Source organism: Perognathus longimembris, chromosome 2, assembly GCF_023159225.1.
Source record: "Perognathus longimembris pacificus isolate PPM17 chromosome 2, ASM2315922v1, whole genome shotgun sequence".
NCBI lineage: Eukaryota > Metazoa > Chordata > Mammalia > Rodentia > Heteromyidae > Perognathus > Perognathus longimembris.
The window spans coordinates 48,189,689-48,206,199 of NC_063162.1; the positions used below are offsets into that span (position 1 = coordinate 48,189,689).

At 43.0% G+C, this 16,511-nt stretch overlaps 2 protein-coding genes across 5 annotated transcripts in view; both read right to left on the minus strand.

Moving 5' to 3' along the window:
- Nucleotides 1–6: 6 nt before the first annotated feature.
- Mrps16 (mitochondrial ribosomal protein S16) lies at nucleotides 7–2,177 on the minus strand. Its single transcript, XM_048339017.1, has 3 exons — nucleotides 2,059–2,177; nucleotides 1,497–1,757; nucleotides 7–1,072 (listed from the first exon to the last, which is right to left on the minus strand). Exons 1-3 carry the CDS (start codon nucleotides 2,069–2,071, stop codon nucleotides 939–941), a joined length of 408 nt encoding a protein of 135 aa, XP_048194974.1. The 5' UTR covers nucleotides 2,072–2,177; the 3' UTR covers nucleotides 7–938.
- A 2,433-nt stretch (nucleotides 2,178–4,610) lies between these two features.
- Nucleotides 4,611–16,511, minus strand: part of Cfap70 (cilia and flagella associated protein 70) — an 80,867-nt gene continuing 68,966 nt past the window's right edge. For 3 of the 4 annotated variants that reach the window (XM_048339020.1, XM_048339019.1, XM_048339021.1), the window contains 3 exons: nucleotides 10,498–10,599; nucleotides 7,593–7,640; nucleotides 4,611–4,953 (listed from right to left, as the gene is read on the minus strand). In XM_048339020.1, the coding sequence (XP_048194977.1) occupies nucleotides 4,873–4,953; nucleotides 7,593–7,640; nucleotides 10,498–10,599 (231 nt within the window). In that variant the 3' untranslated portion in view covers nucleotides 4,611–4,872. The remainder of the gene's footprint in view (nucleotides 4,954–7,592; nucleotides 7,641–10,497; nucleotides 10,600–16,511) is intronic. The other variant, XM_048339018.1, reaches the window with a different exon arrangement.

Genomic DNA, 16,511 nt, shown 5'->3' on the forward strand with positions numbered 1-16,511 from the left:
AGAATTGCACAAAGCCATTTAATTCATGTTTATGGGTGTAGAATCCTACAGTTTAGTGAGACATGTTTTGTTTTTCTACAACTAGTAATTTACAGTACCAAACTCATGATACCCAAACACAATTCTATCAACTTACTTGCTAAGTGAACTGTAAAAGCCCATCTTTACATAAAGGTAACACAGTAAACTGGAAAGGACTTTCCAAATAGGCAAAATAGTCTGAATTCTGTATTGCTGAGCTTAAGTTACTACCACCAGAGTCCCAGCTAGCAAATTTGTAAATTAAAGATAATCCTTCCTCCTTTTATAAATTAGAATCCTCATGAGTAATTTTACATGTGTGTAGGTGCTTTAGCTTCATTCCAATTTTTTTTACTTTTTTATTATGTACATATTAATTGTACAAGGGTAATTTGTTGTAATGTTTTCATACATAAATCTTAATTCTTAAAAACTAGGCTATTATAGCCCAAAAACAATTTTCATTATCTTTGTAAAAGTACAATTATGTGCCAAGGAAACATAAACTTCCCATTACAAAAATAAGCAAGGTATCTGTGTTGGTTCTTGTGGGATGACCATGAATGAGGAAAGAAACATTTATGAGGAAAGAAACATAAGTAGGCCAAGAGGGGGCTTTGAAGTGAGAAAGGCTTAGAAGGCAACAAATTGTAAGGTTGCCTGTGGACCCAGGCAAGGCCCAACAGAAAGTCCAATCCTACCCACAGAGTTGTTTTTTTCCCAAGATAAAGGCAGAAAAACCTATTTAGTATCCACACGGAGCTCTTAGGTCAAGCAAGAACAAATCTGCCTAGCCCTTGTTTAAGTTAGGCCAGAAGAGAATGGATGACTTTTATTAACCTTCCCGCCTAACAAAATAAAGAGCTCTACACAAGTACTTTAGAAGACTGTGACCTTGTTATCACTGTTCACTGAAGTCAGCTTGTTTCTGGTTCTGGAGCCTCAGCTTCTGTTTTCTGAGAAGCTAAGAGGACTTCACGTGCTCGTTTCCTTCGAAGTCGCTCAGCATTTGTAATCATCATAGGATGCAGAGGAAAAAAACCAGAAAGACCTGAAAGCAACAGGATATTCATTTATTACAATACAAGTACATGTCAGTGTTTTCCTGGGCATTCTGCTAATCAAGTCTGGAACTTGACACAGAGCATGGATCTAAAACATGCCTCACTTGCTAACTTCCTCCCCCATTTGCTGCAAGAACACAGCAGATGATGGCTACTTCCTAAAGCTGTTGTTTTCCTAAACCTGTTACTTGAAGGGGAAAGTAGGCATCTAAGAAACAACATTCTCATTTTTAGCATAAAATCCCAGTCATGTAGTCCTATGAAGGACAAAATGATGCTCCAGATTAATATGGTGTAAGATTCCACTCAAGTCCTGTGCAGCCTAGAGGGAATGAGAATCATATTCCATATGCTCCTTCCGGAACTGACTTCAGTATAAAATCCCTTCAGGTAAGAACAGAGATGAGTTACCTAGAAGCTTCTCCATAGGCTTAGAGAGGTGAGCCCCACAGCCGATCCAATGCCGGATCCTGACCAGGTTGAGGGCTACGAGCTTTTCTCCATGGCTGTTGGGCAGCGGGTCATAGGAGCCCAACTGCTCCACGAAACGGCCGTCCCGGGGACATTTGTTGTGGGCAGCCACAATACGGTAAAAGGGCCGGTTGGTGCAGCCGCCAAGCGCAAGGCGGATGGTTAGGTGGCCCCCGCGGTAGGCCTTGCAGAGAAGAGTGGCTGTAGAGAAATAACACATGAGGACATGAAAACGGAAGACACAGAAGGGACAAAATGAGGGAATGCCCTCCCTCCACCGAGCTGTCGTGCGGTGCAATCTATTCTACGCCGCCCGGCTTGGGCGTCGTCCCGGCTATGGAGCTCCGCTCATCCCCCGAGCCCGCCCGCTCAGGCCGGCCTTCTACCGTCGCCTCCGGTACCTGAGAGGGCCGTCTGTGAGGCCCTGTGACTGGGCAGGTTCGGGGGACCCTGCTGCTGCTGCCTGAACGCCCTAACCCCACTTCCCCGGCCCGGGACTCACTAAGGCAGACCATAGTGTGGCGAGGGGGCGGGGACCGGGCAGTTGGCTAGCCTGGCGCCCCACTGCTCCCCAAGATCTGCTCTACCACCTCGCGGCGCCCAGATTCCGGAAGTGACGGCGTTCTCACCCCGCCTCTTCCGCTCTTCGCTCCTGTATTGCCCACCCTGCTACTCGAGGCCGCGCATGTCAACTGCCGTGCCAGCGCGGTTCCCACGGGCAGCCAAGTGGGTGGGGCAGCCGGTGCGGTTTGAGTCGCGGCCCGAGTGCGGGGTGGCCTGCGACCCCGGCCGTCCCGCACGCACTCCAGGAGGGGGCGCTCCCGAGCGCCACTCGTTTGGGGCGCAGGCGCAGTGCTGGATCCTGGGAAGCTCGGGTTACGGGGACAGGATGGGAGGCAGTGGAGAACCGTGGCGGCCACCTCACCGCGCCGGAGGGCTGAGAAAGCAAAGCAGTTCTCGATTTCCTTTTTTTTTTTTTTTTTTTGCTGTGCTGGGACCCAAGAGGGCGGGGCGGGAGCGTGGTGCGTCACACTATGGCTCTAGAACACAGCTTCAAGGTAAAGGCGGCTTCCCCGAGCTCTTGTGATCCAGAACCTTGAAGACCCCGGGTTGGGTAGGAGGGAGCAGCCGCCCTCAGCGCAGAACTCTGTGCAGCATTTGTTTGCCTCTGGTTCCAAAAGGCCTGGCCGCAACTCTAAAACTGACCCAGCACGGCAGCCTTCTAGGCCCACCTCTTAAGAAGGCCGGTGGCTCAGGCCTGCCACCCGCTACTCAGGCTGACATCTAAGGATCTACTCTGGAGGCTGACATCTAAGAATCAGAGAAAAGTCTCCATGAGACTCTAATCTCCAATTTAATAAATTTTAAAAGCCAGAAGTGGCTCAAGGAGTAGAGCGCTAGCCTGGAACACAAAGCGGCTCAGGGACAGCGCCCAGGCCCTGAGTTCAAGCCCCAGGATCAGCAAAAAACACACTTTAGTATATAAAGTTCCAGAAGATGAACCTGGCAGGACTTAGCAGCTGGCTTTATCTAGAGGCCACTTGACATATTTGCATCAGAAACCCAGATGATGGCAACATCAGTATAGATTTCTTGCATTTATATATTGTAGGGAACATTGAAGCTGAGCTGTGAAACCTAGAAAAGGTTTGAGAGGTCAGAATGCTGCCTCAACAGCACTTGGAATGCTGAAAACTGACCTGGAAGGGTTAAGACAGCTAGCTCTGGAGAGTGTTAAAGACTAGATTGTGTCCCCCTCTTTCCTTGGGCTGGCAGCTGTGCAGAGGATTTTTTTTTAAGGTTTATAAGGTGGTTTATTAGTGGGGCCATAACTCCCACAGGTGAGGGAGCAACATGGTATCTGCACCTTATCCAGGTGGCAGCTTCTCTCTGGGGCTAAAGGGGAAGTAGGTAGGTCTTAATGGTGAGTAGAAGTGGCTCATTAGGTATGGGTGGATCTGGAGACTAATGGACCTGAGGCAGGGGAAATGCTAACATTCCCCCATTTGTTGTTTATTAATAACTGAGGAAGGGTACCAGGCTGGGAGTATGAGCAGAGGTTGTTTCTTCTGGATGTGCAGGGGATTTGACAACTTAACCTTAGGCTCAATATACGGTTGTGACTGGACTTGCCCTGGTCTACAGTCTTGTGTCTCAAAAGAACAATAAAGGGGGGTTGGAGATATGGCCTAGTGGCAAGAGAGCTTGTCTCGTATACATGAGACCCTGGGTTCAATTCCCCAGCACCACATATACAGGAAACGGCCAGAAGTGGTGCTGTGGCTCAAGTGGCAGAGTGCTAGCCTTGAGCAAAAAGAAGCCAGGGACAGTGCTCAGGCCCTGAGTCCAAGGCCCAGGACTGGCCAAAAAAAAAAAGAAGGAACCAATGTTTCTCTCATACCAACTCTGTTTTAGCTCTGATTATAATATAAATATAGATGCTTAGTTTTTCTTATATCCATGGCAACCTTCCCGTGCAAGCTCAAATATGATTACTTGTGGGGACTCAGAACCCAAGTGCCTCGACGTTGCTGATACTTATCTCTCTATCTCTGCCTTTTCTTTTTTTTTTTTTTTTTTTTTTTTTTTGGCCAGTCCTGGGCCTTGGACTCAGGGCCTGAGCACTGTCCCTGGCTTCTTCCCGCTCAAGGCTAGCACTCTGCCACTTGAGCCACAGCGCCGCTTCTGGCCGTTTTCTGTATATGTGGTGCTGGGGAATCGAACCTAGGGCCTCGTGTATCCGAGGCAGGCACTCTTGCCACTAGGCTATATCCCCAGCCCTATCTCTGCCTTTTCTAATTTTCTTCACCTAGTATCCCATTGTGCTGCCTCAGGTTGTGGTTGGCAACAATATATAGCTATATAAATAATTGTATGTTGTAAGTTTGATAATAAAAATTTGAAAAAAAATAAAAAGGGTAGCTGTCTTATAAAAAAAGAAAAAAAGAAAAAGAACTTTTGTGACCTCATGAACACCTTCATTATTTCTGCCATTTTCTAATAGTCCATTAAATTTCATTAATAAAAAAAATTGTATGTTGTTATATAATTATACAAGTGTGTATATGTATGTAACATATAGGTCAATATACCTTAACTCCAGAACCACACTCATGAATTTTAAATCTCCTATTTAATTTTATTGTAATCCAGCTTAGTATTTAATAAAAACCTCCAGTAATAGCCACGTGAAAAGGAATAAATTTCTGTTCATTGTGAACATTCTGTGATGCTTCAGCTTCAGGCTTCACTTGGTGAAACTTTCTGGGAAGAAAAGGAGCTGAGTCCCAGACAAAATTCTTCACCTGTAAGGATGTCAGAAAGATGGATTTCCAAAGCCAACCATTTCCTGTACAGTGTGGATTTCTGCAAGCAGAATCTCATCTCTCAGTTTCAGCTACATGAACAAAGAAGGAAAGAACAAGTCACATGCAATACTTGATACACATATTTAGGTGTGAGGGTATGTGCAAGCGTGTTATTTCTGGGGATTGAACTTTGGGCCTGAGTGCTGTCGTTGTTGTTGTTAGGGGGCTTGAACTCAGGGCCAAGGCACTGTCCTGAACTTCTTTTGTTCAAGGCTAGCACTCTATCACTTGAGCCACAGTGCCACTTCTGGCTTTTTCTGTTTATGTGGTGCTGAGGAATCCAACCCAGGGCTTCATGCATGCTTACAAGCACTCTACCACTAAGCCACATTCCCAGCCCCCTCGAGTGTATTTTTTCCCATAAGTTTATTTGAAGCTTATTTTACAAGTGTTCACACTATCACTTTTAAATAAACAAAAATTGAGCAACATCATTCTGCACCTATTTGGTGATTAAAAGAAAGGAATCAGGGCTGGGAATGTGGCCTAATGGTAGAGTGCTTGCCTTGCATACATGAAGCCTTGGGTTCGATTCCTCAGCAACACCTGTATAGAAAAAGCCAGAAGTGGTGCTGTGGCTCAAGTGGTAGAGTGCTAGCCTTGAGCAAAAAGAAGCCAGGGACAGTGCTCAGGCCCTGAGTTCAAGCTCCAGGACTGGCAAAAAAAAAAAAAAAGGAAAAAGAAAGGAATCAGATCCAGGCGCCTGTGGCTCATGCCTATAATCCTAACTACTCAGGCGGCAAGATCTGGTTCTAAGCTATCCCAGGCAGTAAAGTCTCTGATACTCTTATCTCCAATTAACCACCAGAAAACTGGAGGTGGAGCTGTGGCTCAAAGTGATAGGGTAATAGCCTTGAGCAAAAGAGCTCAGGGACAGCACCCAGGCCCTGAATTCAAGCCCCATGACTGACCAAAAAAAAACAGAAAAAGAAATGAATCAGACACAAATCATGGGGACTTATGTTAGATCTGAGTTTGAATTTAGGATCTAGATGTGCAGTAGTAGCCATACCCAATTCTCTCTTACCAACAAGGTTTAAGACAAGGTTTTACTAGGTATCCAGGAAATTTCTTTAGCCTCCTGAGTACTTGGTGATTATAGGCATGCACCACTATACCTGACTCCACTAAAATAAAATCTTAATTTCTTATCAGCACAGCAAAGCAATCAGCTAAAAATCTGCATTCCTGTTTTCCCAGCAGCTAGAGGTCTCTTGTTGGCCTATTGTGGTCAAACAACTAAGTTAAAGTCATTAGCACTTTAAAAGGAGGTGAAAGGACTCAGCACAACTCCCCACCTGCCTCTTTATCTTGCTTGAAACACAGGTAAGGAGGATGACATTATACTGCTATCAAACCATGATGAGGGAAGCCTAGGCCCCTTTCACACCTGTAATCCTTTAATCCTACTCAGGAGGAAGGATCACAGTTCAAGCCAGCACAGGCAGGAAAGTCCTAATCTCCAATAAACTACTCAGAAAAGCTGGAAGTGGCACTGTGGCTCAAGTAGTAGAGCTTTAGCCCTGAGCAAAAGAAGCTCAGGAACAGCACTCAAGCCCCAGAGTTCAAGCCCCAGGTTGGGGGTGGGGGGTGGAGAGAAAAAGATAATGAGAGATTTAAATGCTTGATACAAGTAACAGAGAAAGGGGCTGGGGATATGGCCTAGTGGCAAGAGTGCTTGCCTTGTATACATGAGGCCCTGGGTTCGATTCCCCAGCTCCACATATACAGAAAACGGCCAGAAGTGGCGCTGTGGCTCAAGTGGCAGAGTGCTAGCCTTGAGCAAGAAGAAGCCAGGGACAGTGCTCAGGCCCTGAGTCCGAGGCCCAGGACTGGCCAAAAAAAAAAAAAAACAAGTAACAGAGAAAAAGTGGTTGGGTCTCATGATACCACTAGCTAGAGTACTAACCCTAGACTTTTGACTTCTCAAGTCAAATTACTTGCAATTCATAACTAATAGACTAGATCATGAGTCAAATCTAGCCCATTACCTATTTGTTGTAAATAATTTTTCTTTCTATTTCGGCTGTGAAGCTTGAACTCTGGGCCTGGGCACTGTGCCTGAGCTCTTCAGTTCAAGGCTAGTTCTACCACTTTGAGCCACAGTGCCACTTCTGGTTTTCTGGTGGTTAATTGGAGATAAGAGTCTTATAGACTTCTCTGCCTGGGCTGGCTTTGAACTTCAGTCCTCAGATCTAAGCCTCTGGAGTGGCTAGAATTAACAGGCCTGAGCCACTAGCACCCAGCTGTAAATAAAATTTTAATGGGACATTTCCATTCATTTAAGTATCATCTATGTCTGCAGCTACTTTTACACTTACAAGTTTGGTAGCTGCAACAGAGACTGTTTGGCCCAGGAGCTCTAAAATATCTATTTTGCCCTTTATACAAAAAGTCTGTTGACTCCCTGAGCTATAACAACTCCATTTTGCACATGAGAGATATAAAGCCCAGAGTTAATACAAGAAATGAATGGCAAATCCAGAACCATAATTCAGGTCAATTTACTACCTGGTTGGCTGCCTTTGCATCAAACTGTGTTCTCATGGCAACATGAATGTTATTACACACCCAGTAGCCATATGACATTCTCAGAAGTTCCAAATTAAGCCAACACTTTCTGCAGTGCGGTGCAAGCGTGTGACAAAGGCATCTATCTGGCTCATACCTTTAACGTGTACTTGTAGGCCTGCTCAGCTTCCAGTTGCCGTCCAGCCTGAAAAAGAAGTGCAGGAGCTGGTGGTGATGACACAAACATTACAACAAGCAAAGTACATTGCCTCAAGTGTTTTTACCTAGTCCGGAGGGTAGCGCCTTCCTAGTTACAAACCTCTGAATTCAAAGTAGAAGTGGGAGGGGCTGGGGATATGGCCTAGTGGAAAAGTGCTCGCCTCATATACATGAGGCCCTGGGTTCGATTGCCCAGCACCACATATAGAAAATGGCCAGAAGTGGCACTGTGGCTCAAGTGGTAGAATGCTAGCCTTGAGCAAAAAGAAGCCAGGGACAGTGCTCAGGCCCTGAGTCCAAGCCCCAGGACTGGCAACAAAAACAAAACAAATAAAGTAGAAGCGGGAAAATAAAAGAGGAAAAGCCAGAATAGATAGAGACATAGACAGAGATATTAAAACACTCCTTTCACAGGGCGCCAGTGACTCATGTCTATAATCCTAGCTTTTCAGGAGGCTAAGCTCTGAGAAATCAAGTTTCAAAACCAATTCAGGCAGAGAAATTTAAGAGACCTTTATCTGGGCTGGGGATATGGCCTAGTGGCAAGAGTGCCTGCCTTGGATACACGAGGCCCTAGGTTCGATTCCCCAGCACCACATATACAGAAAACGGCCAGAAGCGGTGCTGTGGCTCAAGTGGCAGAGTGCTAGCCTTGAGCGGGAAGAAGCCAGGGACAGTGCTCAGGCCCTGAGTCCAAGGCGCAGGACTGGCCAAAAAAAAAAAAAAAAAGAGACCTTTATCTATAATTATCTAGAAAAAAAAAGCCAAGAATGAAGGTGTGACTTAAGTGGTAGGGAAGCAGCTATGAGCAAAAGCCTAGAGCTCAAGACCCTGTTCATTCCCTGTCTGTCAGTCTGTCTGTCTCTTACCCCCCCCACCACAAATGCCTCCATTTTAGAAAACATCAAAACAATTTGGCCTCTCTTTTTAAAAATAAATAAAAGCACCACAAATCATTTCTTCCTTTTGGACTGAAGCAATTTTATCCATAATAGAAAATACTTTATGGTGCTTACCAAGTGACTCATATTGTTTTCATTATGAAGCTTTAAGTGCTTTAGGCTCACTTCTAATTCTTAAGACATAGGAAATCATCACTACTTATCATGCCAGGATAATAGAGAAACCTAGACACAGGATAAATGTCTTGCCAGGGATATTAAAGTACAAAGAGGAAGATCCAGGTTTCAAAACAATGAAGTGTGGCTCCACAGTCCATTTTTTACCTGACACACTTTATCCTATCTGTATGTGTTAGGAAGAGAAAATAACACGATGCTTCCATGCAGATCTGGATATAAGATGAGGCCACTAACTACTCTGCCTTGTTGATATTACTTTTCCCAGGAAACACTCCCCCAAGCCAGGGACTGGTGGCTTACACCTGAAATCCTCGCTACTCAGGAGGCTGAGATCTGAGGATCATGGTTCAAAACCAGCCTAGGCAGGAACATCTGTGAGACTCATATCTCCAATTAATCACCAGAAAAAAATAGAAGTGGTGCTGTGGCTCAAAGTGGTAGAACACTAACCTTGAGGAAAAGAGCTCAGAAACAGTGCTCAGGCCCCGAATTCAAGCCCCAAGACCAACAAAAATAAGTAAATAAATACTCCTTCAGGAGTTAAAGAAGATAGTATAAATTCACTATTATACTCCAAAGTTTGTTAGCATATACCAGGCTACTTAGGAAAGCTTAAAGTACCTAAATATAAATATACAGAATACCTGTACTGTAAGAGAACTTATAGAGAGTCTCTAGTCCAATTTCCTGATCATTTCTAGTCCATATGAAATTTTTACTATATCATAAAACTGTCATATCCCAAACTCTTACTTCCTACAATATTCACACTTAGAAATATTGCCCCCTGAAGAACACTGAATTGCTAGGGGCATTTCCATCACACCTTCCCTTCCTACTTTTATTACCTTTGGTTCCTTTCTGCAGGTAGAGGCACAAATAATATGAGTATCCAGAATAGCCAAATCAATCTTGTAAAATAGGAGACCGGGTTTTTTTTTTGTTTGCTTTTGCTATTGCGAATATTCCTGCAGTGAACAACCTTGTATATTAAGTTCGTGTTTTCACCATTAGGAACATACCTAGACTGGCAGTGTCAAACAATGCACTGCTCTTGAACGCACTGCTCTTGAACATGTAAGGCCAAAGGAATTCCTCACCAATGTTAGTAAATCATACTTAAATTTTTATTTAAAACATTAAGTTAATGTACATTATAGTATATAGAGGTTTTATCATGATAGTTCCCTTTGGGATGAAGGAGTTCAATAAGAATAAATGATTCAGAGACTCACAGAGCATTTTCTTTGCTAATTCTTCACTGGTTTTCATTCTGACACAATATTGCTCCCATTTTTAGAGCATCCTTTCTAGCAAAAACACATATGATTATATGTCTTCTCAGCACATCCCAAGTGAGATTCAGAATGAGCCTTTCCTTTGTCATCAAATGGCCAAATCTAGAGCTCATAGAATTTCAGTTATTATGCACTACTGGATAGCTCAGTTGGTCTTTCACCTGTGTCCCCTTAAAAAGCATTCAGTGAGGGTAATAAGAGTACTCACAGCTGGTTGCTGGTGGCTCATGCCTATAATCCTAGCTACTCAAGAGGCTAAGATCTAAGGATCATGGTTTGAAGCCAGCCTAGGCAAGAAAGTCCATGAGGCTGTTACCTCCAACAAACTATTAAAAAAAAAAAAAAGCTGGAAGTGGTGCTGTGGCTCAAATGGTAAAATACTAGCCTAGAGCACAAAGAGGCTCAGGGACAGCACACAGGCCCTGAGTTCAAACCCAGAAACAGCCAAAAAAAGAGTACTCACTTTTAGGCAGACCAGAGCCAGATATGCCCATACTTCAGCATTGTAGTTGTTTAATGCATTGGCTTCAGAAAGAGCATCCTCAGCCTCTGTGAGCTCCTCCAGCTTGAAAGAAAAAGGAGACATGAGTTGTGATGCACAGTGGTTTTCACTTAAGCCAGCTGGAGTCAGCCTAGCTGAATCCACTTCATGGCCTAAGCCTGAACTTTATTCAAACAAAATCTATGGTGGTACGATAGATGAAGTAATTAAGAGAAGAACTGCTGTGATTAAAAAGCCAGCAAGGAGAATCTGGAACCCTACTTCTCAGCCCCTCTATTTGTGTGCCTCTCTCTCTCTTCCACTCCACAGCGGCCCCATGAGGAAACCTGCAGGTGTCAGAGTTGGAAATCCACAGCTATCAGATGTGCTGTTTCATTCAGTGGTTTCCTCCAGACACTGTGGGATGCCACATAGGCTTTTAGGGATTTTATGGATGTGTCTGTCAAAATACTGTTGTCTAGGAAACTAACTTTCCCCTACCATCAATTATTACCAGACAAGCCATCAAGCATGTGTTCAGGTCTTCTGAGTATTCCCCTAATTCTGTCCCTTTTGTCCTGTCCAAAAGGCCACCTAAGCAAAGAATAAGACTCTTTCTTTCCCCAGTCAAGTGACTATGTTGTTTTGTTTTAAAAGGGGAAAATAATGAGTTTCTAAGCTTAAAATAAGACACAGACTAGCTTTTTAGTCAGGCATATACTCTGTGCACACTTTAAGTTTCTCTAAGACACTGACTCTTTAGATTCAGTCAGCCTACATTTGCTAAGATTTATGCCTTGCTATGGCTAGGCACCAGTGGCTCACACTCAGGAGGGTGAGATCTGAGGATAGAGGTTCTAAACCATCCAGGGCAGGAAAGTTGATGAGACCCTTATCTCCAATTAATTACAAGAAACCAGAAGTGGAGCTGTAGCTTAAGCACAAAATCCCAGGGACAGCAACAAGAGCCAGAATTCAAGCCCCAGGACCAGCACACATACACAAAACAACATTTATGCATTGTTAGTATGCTAGGTGCTAAGAATAAAAAGATAAATACAGCTGGGCATTGGTGACTCACACCTGTAATCTTAGCTGCTCAGGAGACAGAGATCTGAGGATCACAGTTCAAAGCCAGCCCAGGTAGAAAAGTTCCCATGAGACTCTTATCTCCAATTAATCATTCTAAACTGGAAGTGGTGCCACGGCTCAAGTGGCAACACGCTAGCCTTGAACAAAAGCTCAGGCCCTGAGTTCAAGCTCCATGACAGGCAAAAAATATATATATATTTATATACATAAATATATATTTATATGTAAATATTTATATATTATATATTTATAATTTAATATATATTATATATTTATATGAATTTATAATTTATAATATATTATATAATATATAAATATATATACATATAATCCCTGCTTTCTAAGACCTCACTGACAGATATGTGAAAAGTAAACATCAAACACATGAACACTCCCATTATAGAATAAAATTATTTCTATAATCAAAGCATATATATGTATATATGTATATATATATATATATATATATGGTGAGATGAAGGAAAATAAGATTAATTCTACCCAATGAATAAAGAACAGTGCGGCTGGGAAGATGGCCTAGTGGTAGAGTGCTTGCCTCCTCATATACATGAAGCCCTGGGTTCAATACTCAACACCACATATATAGAAAATGTCAGAAGTGGCGCTATGGCTCAGGTGGCAAAAAGAAGCCAGGAACAGTGCTCAGACTCTTGAGTTCAAGCCCCAGGACTGGCAAAAAAAAAAGAAAAGAAAAAGAAAAAGTACAGCCTCAGAGAAGAAACACTAATAAATTTGATCTTGAAGGACTACTAGGAGTTTGTTAGCAGACAAGGTAAAGAAAGACAAAAAGTATGTACAAAGGCAAGGAGGTATAAGAGAGTATGACAAGCTTGAAAAACATTAAGTTTGCCTGTGGGCACTTAAGTAGCTGGAGCAAACAGTAGGTAGCAGAAAGGAGGAAAGCAGATGGATGTGAGAGAGAGAGAGCGAGCGAGAGAGAGAGAAATGGAAATAAAATAAGTGATAAGGGAACAGTTGGGGAGGTAATAGATAATATATTCAAAGAAATCTGAATTTTACTCTTAAAAAAGGGTACCCGTTAAAGGGGAAAGAAGAAGAGTAAAATGGTATGCATATATTTTAAAGGCCATTTTGAAAACAAATTGGGACATGAGGGAGAACAAGAAACCATGTTAGCTGATGAAGCAATAAAATACAGGGGCTGGGCTGGGAATATGGCCTAGTGGCAAGAGTGCTTGCCTTGTATACATGAAGCCCTGGGTTCAATTCCCTAGCACCACATACATATATAGAAAACAGCCAGAAGTAGCACTGTGACTCAAGTGGTAGAGAGCCTTTAGCAAAAAGAAGCCAGGGACAGTGCTCAGGCCCTGAATTCAAGGCCCAGGACTGGCCAAAAAAAATATACATATACATACATACATACATATATACAGGGGCTATATAGAGGGATTAAGTTTAGGAGACAAAATCAATAGGTGTGTGCGTGTGTGTGTGTGTGTGTGTGTGTGTGTGTGTGTGTGTGTGTGTTGGTATGAGGGCTTGAACTCAGGGCCTAGGACCTGTCCCTTCAGTTTTTTCACTCAAGGTTGGTATTCAACACTTAAGCCACAGCTCCACTTCTGGCTTTTTTTTTTTTTTTTTTTTTTTACTAGTTCATTGTAGATAAACTCACAGATTTTCCTGCCTGGGCTGGCTTCAAACCATGATCCTCAAATCTCAGCCTCCTGAGTAGCTAGGATTACATGCATGAACCACTGGTATACAGCTCTAATAGGACTTTTGATGCCTAATTTAAAGTAATGACATAAGTAAACTAGGTTAGATCATTGCCTTCTGATTTCATTGATTTGCTCAGCATCAACTCATTTACCTCAGAGAGCACAGGAGAAGAAGGCTCAGGAGATGTGAGAATGCTTCCAGAATATATCTGTTTCTATTTTGGATGTGTGCTTGTTGATGTATGTATGTGAGAGCCACTCAGCACTTAAGAATTATTATGAGGGGCTGGGGATATGGCCTAGTGGCAAGAGTGCTTGCCTCGTATACATGAGGCCCTGGGTTCGATTCCCCAGCACCACATATACAGAAAATGGCCAGAAGGGGCGCTGTGGCTCAAGTGGCAGAGTGCTAGCCTTGAGAAAGAAGAAGCCAGGGACAGTGCTCAGGCCCTGAGTCCAAGCCCAGGACTGGCCAAAAAAAAAAAAAAGAAGATTTAGAATTCAATGGGAAACAAGTAGTAATTAAGAATACTGGAGAAGCAAGAAGTGGCAGAAGGAATAGAGGAGGCCACTAAGGCAGCATCTCTGGCAGGGTCTTGCTGTGTGCTCAGCCACCATTGGGAAGAAGCCAACATGAATCCAATAGCAACGGACAGATCCAGAAGCCCAAATCTAGTCTTCAGGGTCAACAATCCAGGATTATTTGAATAGACTAAGACCTGCCTGTGAAGAAGTAAAAGAACAATTAGAAAAGAAAAAAGATCCAAGGTTTTGACCTTGGAGAAAACATTGAAATTTTTTAAAAAAATTAGAAGAATGAGAATTAGAAAAAAAAAAACTACAAAAGCAGAGGGAGGAATTGTTAAGTAGAAATGAGAGCTCATCCAAAAAAAAAAAAGACAAAAAGAAAAAATGATCTTCTTAATCAAGCTCTGATTCTTGTAGCATTTCTTCAGATTCTGAAGATGAGGATAAGAAAAGAGGAAAAAGAACTTTACATATATCCCTGCAAGCTCTATATCAGAAACCAGATCCCACAGTAAGAATATCTTTAAAAAGAAAAAGCAGCCATAGGATATGACTTTTTTTTTTTTTTCCAGTCCTGGGCCTTGGACTCAGGGCCTGAGCACTGTCCCTGGCTTCTTCTTGCTCAAGGCTAGCACTCTGCCACTTGAGTCACAGCGCCACTTCTGGCCATTTTCTGTATATGTGGTGCTGGGGAATCAAACCCAGGGCTTCATGTACACGAGGCAAGCGCTATTGCCACTAGGCTATATCCCCAGCCCAGGATATGACTTTTGAGGAATAAAAATACAGTAAAGGAGTCAGCAAATAAATAAATAAATAAAACATACCCTGAAGATAAACCTTCACCGTGTGAACACTTGTCAAAATCCAACTCCATTAAAGAGGTACAAGAAAAAAAAAAAGAACCAGTGAAGAGTGAGGGGGGAAAAAAAACCAAAAAGGGTAAAAAGAAAAATGTAAAAAGCTGGGCACTGGTGACTCAGACCTGTAATCCTACCTACTCAGGAGGCTGAGATCTGAGGATTGAAAAGTGAAGCCAGTCCAGGCAGGAACTCTGTGAAATTCTTATCTCCAATTAACCACCAGAAAGCCAGAAGTGGCATGAGCCACTGGAGCCCAGCTGAATTTTCTAGTTTTCAGAATTATTCCTGGACTGTATACTAGCTACTCAGATGTTGCTGTGAAAGAGCCATGATTGTGGTTTCTTGTTTTGTTTAATGTGCTAGTACTAGGGCTTGAACTCAGGACTTCACACTTTCGCTTTTTTTTTTGGCCAGTCCTGGAGCTTGAACTCAGGGCCTGAGCACTGTCCTTGGCTTCTTTTTGCTCAAGGCTAGCACTCTGCCACTTGAGCCATGATACCACTTCCTTTTCTGTTTATGTGGTGCTGAGGATTGGAACCCAGGGCTTCATGTATACGAGGCAAGCACTCTACCGCTATGCCACATTGAGTCTGTCTTCAAGATCCTCAGATCTCAGCCTCCTGAGTAGCTAGGATTATAGGTACGAGTGCCAGTGGCCAGCTTGTTGCCTACTTGAGCATCTACTTTCTCCTCTTTAGTGCTTGATAATTCTGGAAGATTATATGATGTAGTCATACTAGTGGTTAGATATTTGGGAATAAAGCAAATTTTTTTTTTTTAGCAGAAATTGATTCTGGGCACATCTATAGAATGTAATTAGAATAATTAGAGAGGAGTTGGGGATGTAGCTCAGTTGGTAGAGCACTAGCCAATGAGCAAGTTCGAGGCCCAGTCTCAGAACAAACCAACAAATAAAAGAAATAACTAGGGCTGAGAATATGGCCTAATAGTAGAGTGCTTGCCTCATATACATGAAGCCCTGGGTTCAATTCCCCAGCACCACATATAAAGAAAACAGCCAGAAGTGGCGCTGTGGCTCAAGTGGCAGAGTGCTGGCCTTGAGCAAAAACAAGCCAGGGACAGTGCTCAGGCCCTGAGTCCAAGCCCCAGAACTGGCAAAAAAAAAGAAAGAAAGAAAGAAAGAACTAGATTCTAGCTAAACATTTTAGGTAGAAATTACATTAATATTACAAAAATCCTTACTCTATAGGAAAGTGTATTTTACATTTCTTCCCCGTATACTTTTATCTTGGGAAGAAGCTTTTATTTATTTTTAAGGTGGGAGGATGATTCTATTCTGCCACTTTCAGAATAGTGTGCCTATGATTCCCACACATCCATTTTTGTGCGCACAGTCCTGCTGCCTGGGGAGGTGAGATCCGGGTATCAGCAGTCTTGCCTTTTATTGAGCTTAATAACATACAGGGACTTTTTCGTGTGTTGCTTTGAGTAAGCCAGAGACATGAAATCCTTTGTCGCATGAGAAAGCCCTCAAGTTCTAGAATTTGCCTTCACTTCAATAATCACTTAATGTTTTTTAGAATTAAACTGGGTTTTGTTGTTTGAATTTTGACTACACTTTGTAGATAAATCATTTCAAACATACACTGGTACTTTCTGAAATTAACAGCTGACATTTTCTTTTCTTTTTTTTTCCCCAGTCTTGGGGCTTGAACTCAGGGCCTGGGTACTGTCCCTAAGTTATTATTATTATTTTTTTATTTTTTATTTTTTTGGCCAGTCCTGGGCCTTGGACTCAGGGCCTGAGCACTGTCCCTGGCTTCTTCCCGCTCAAGGCTAGCACTCTGCC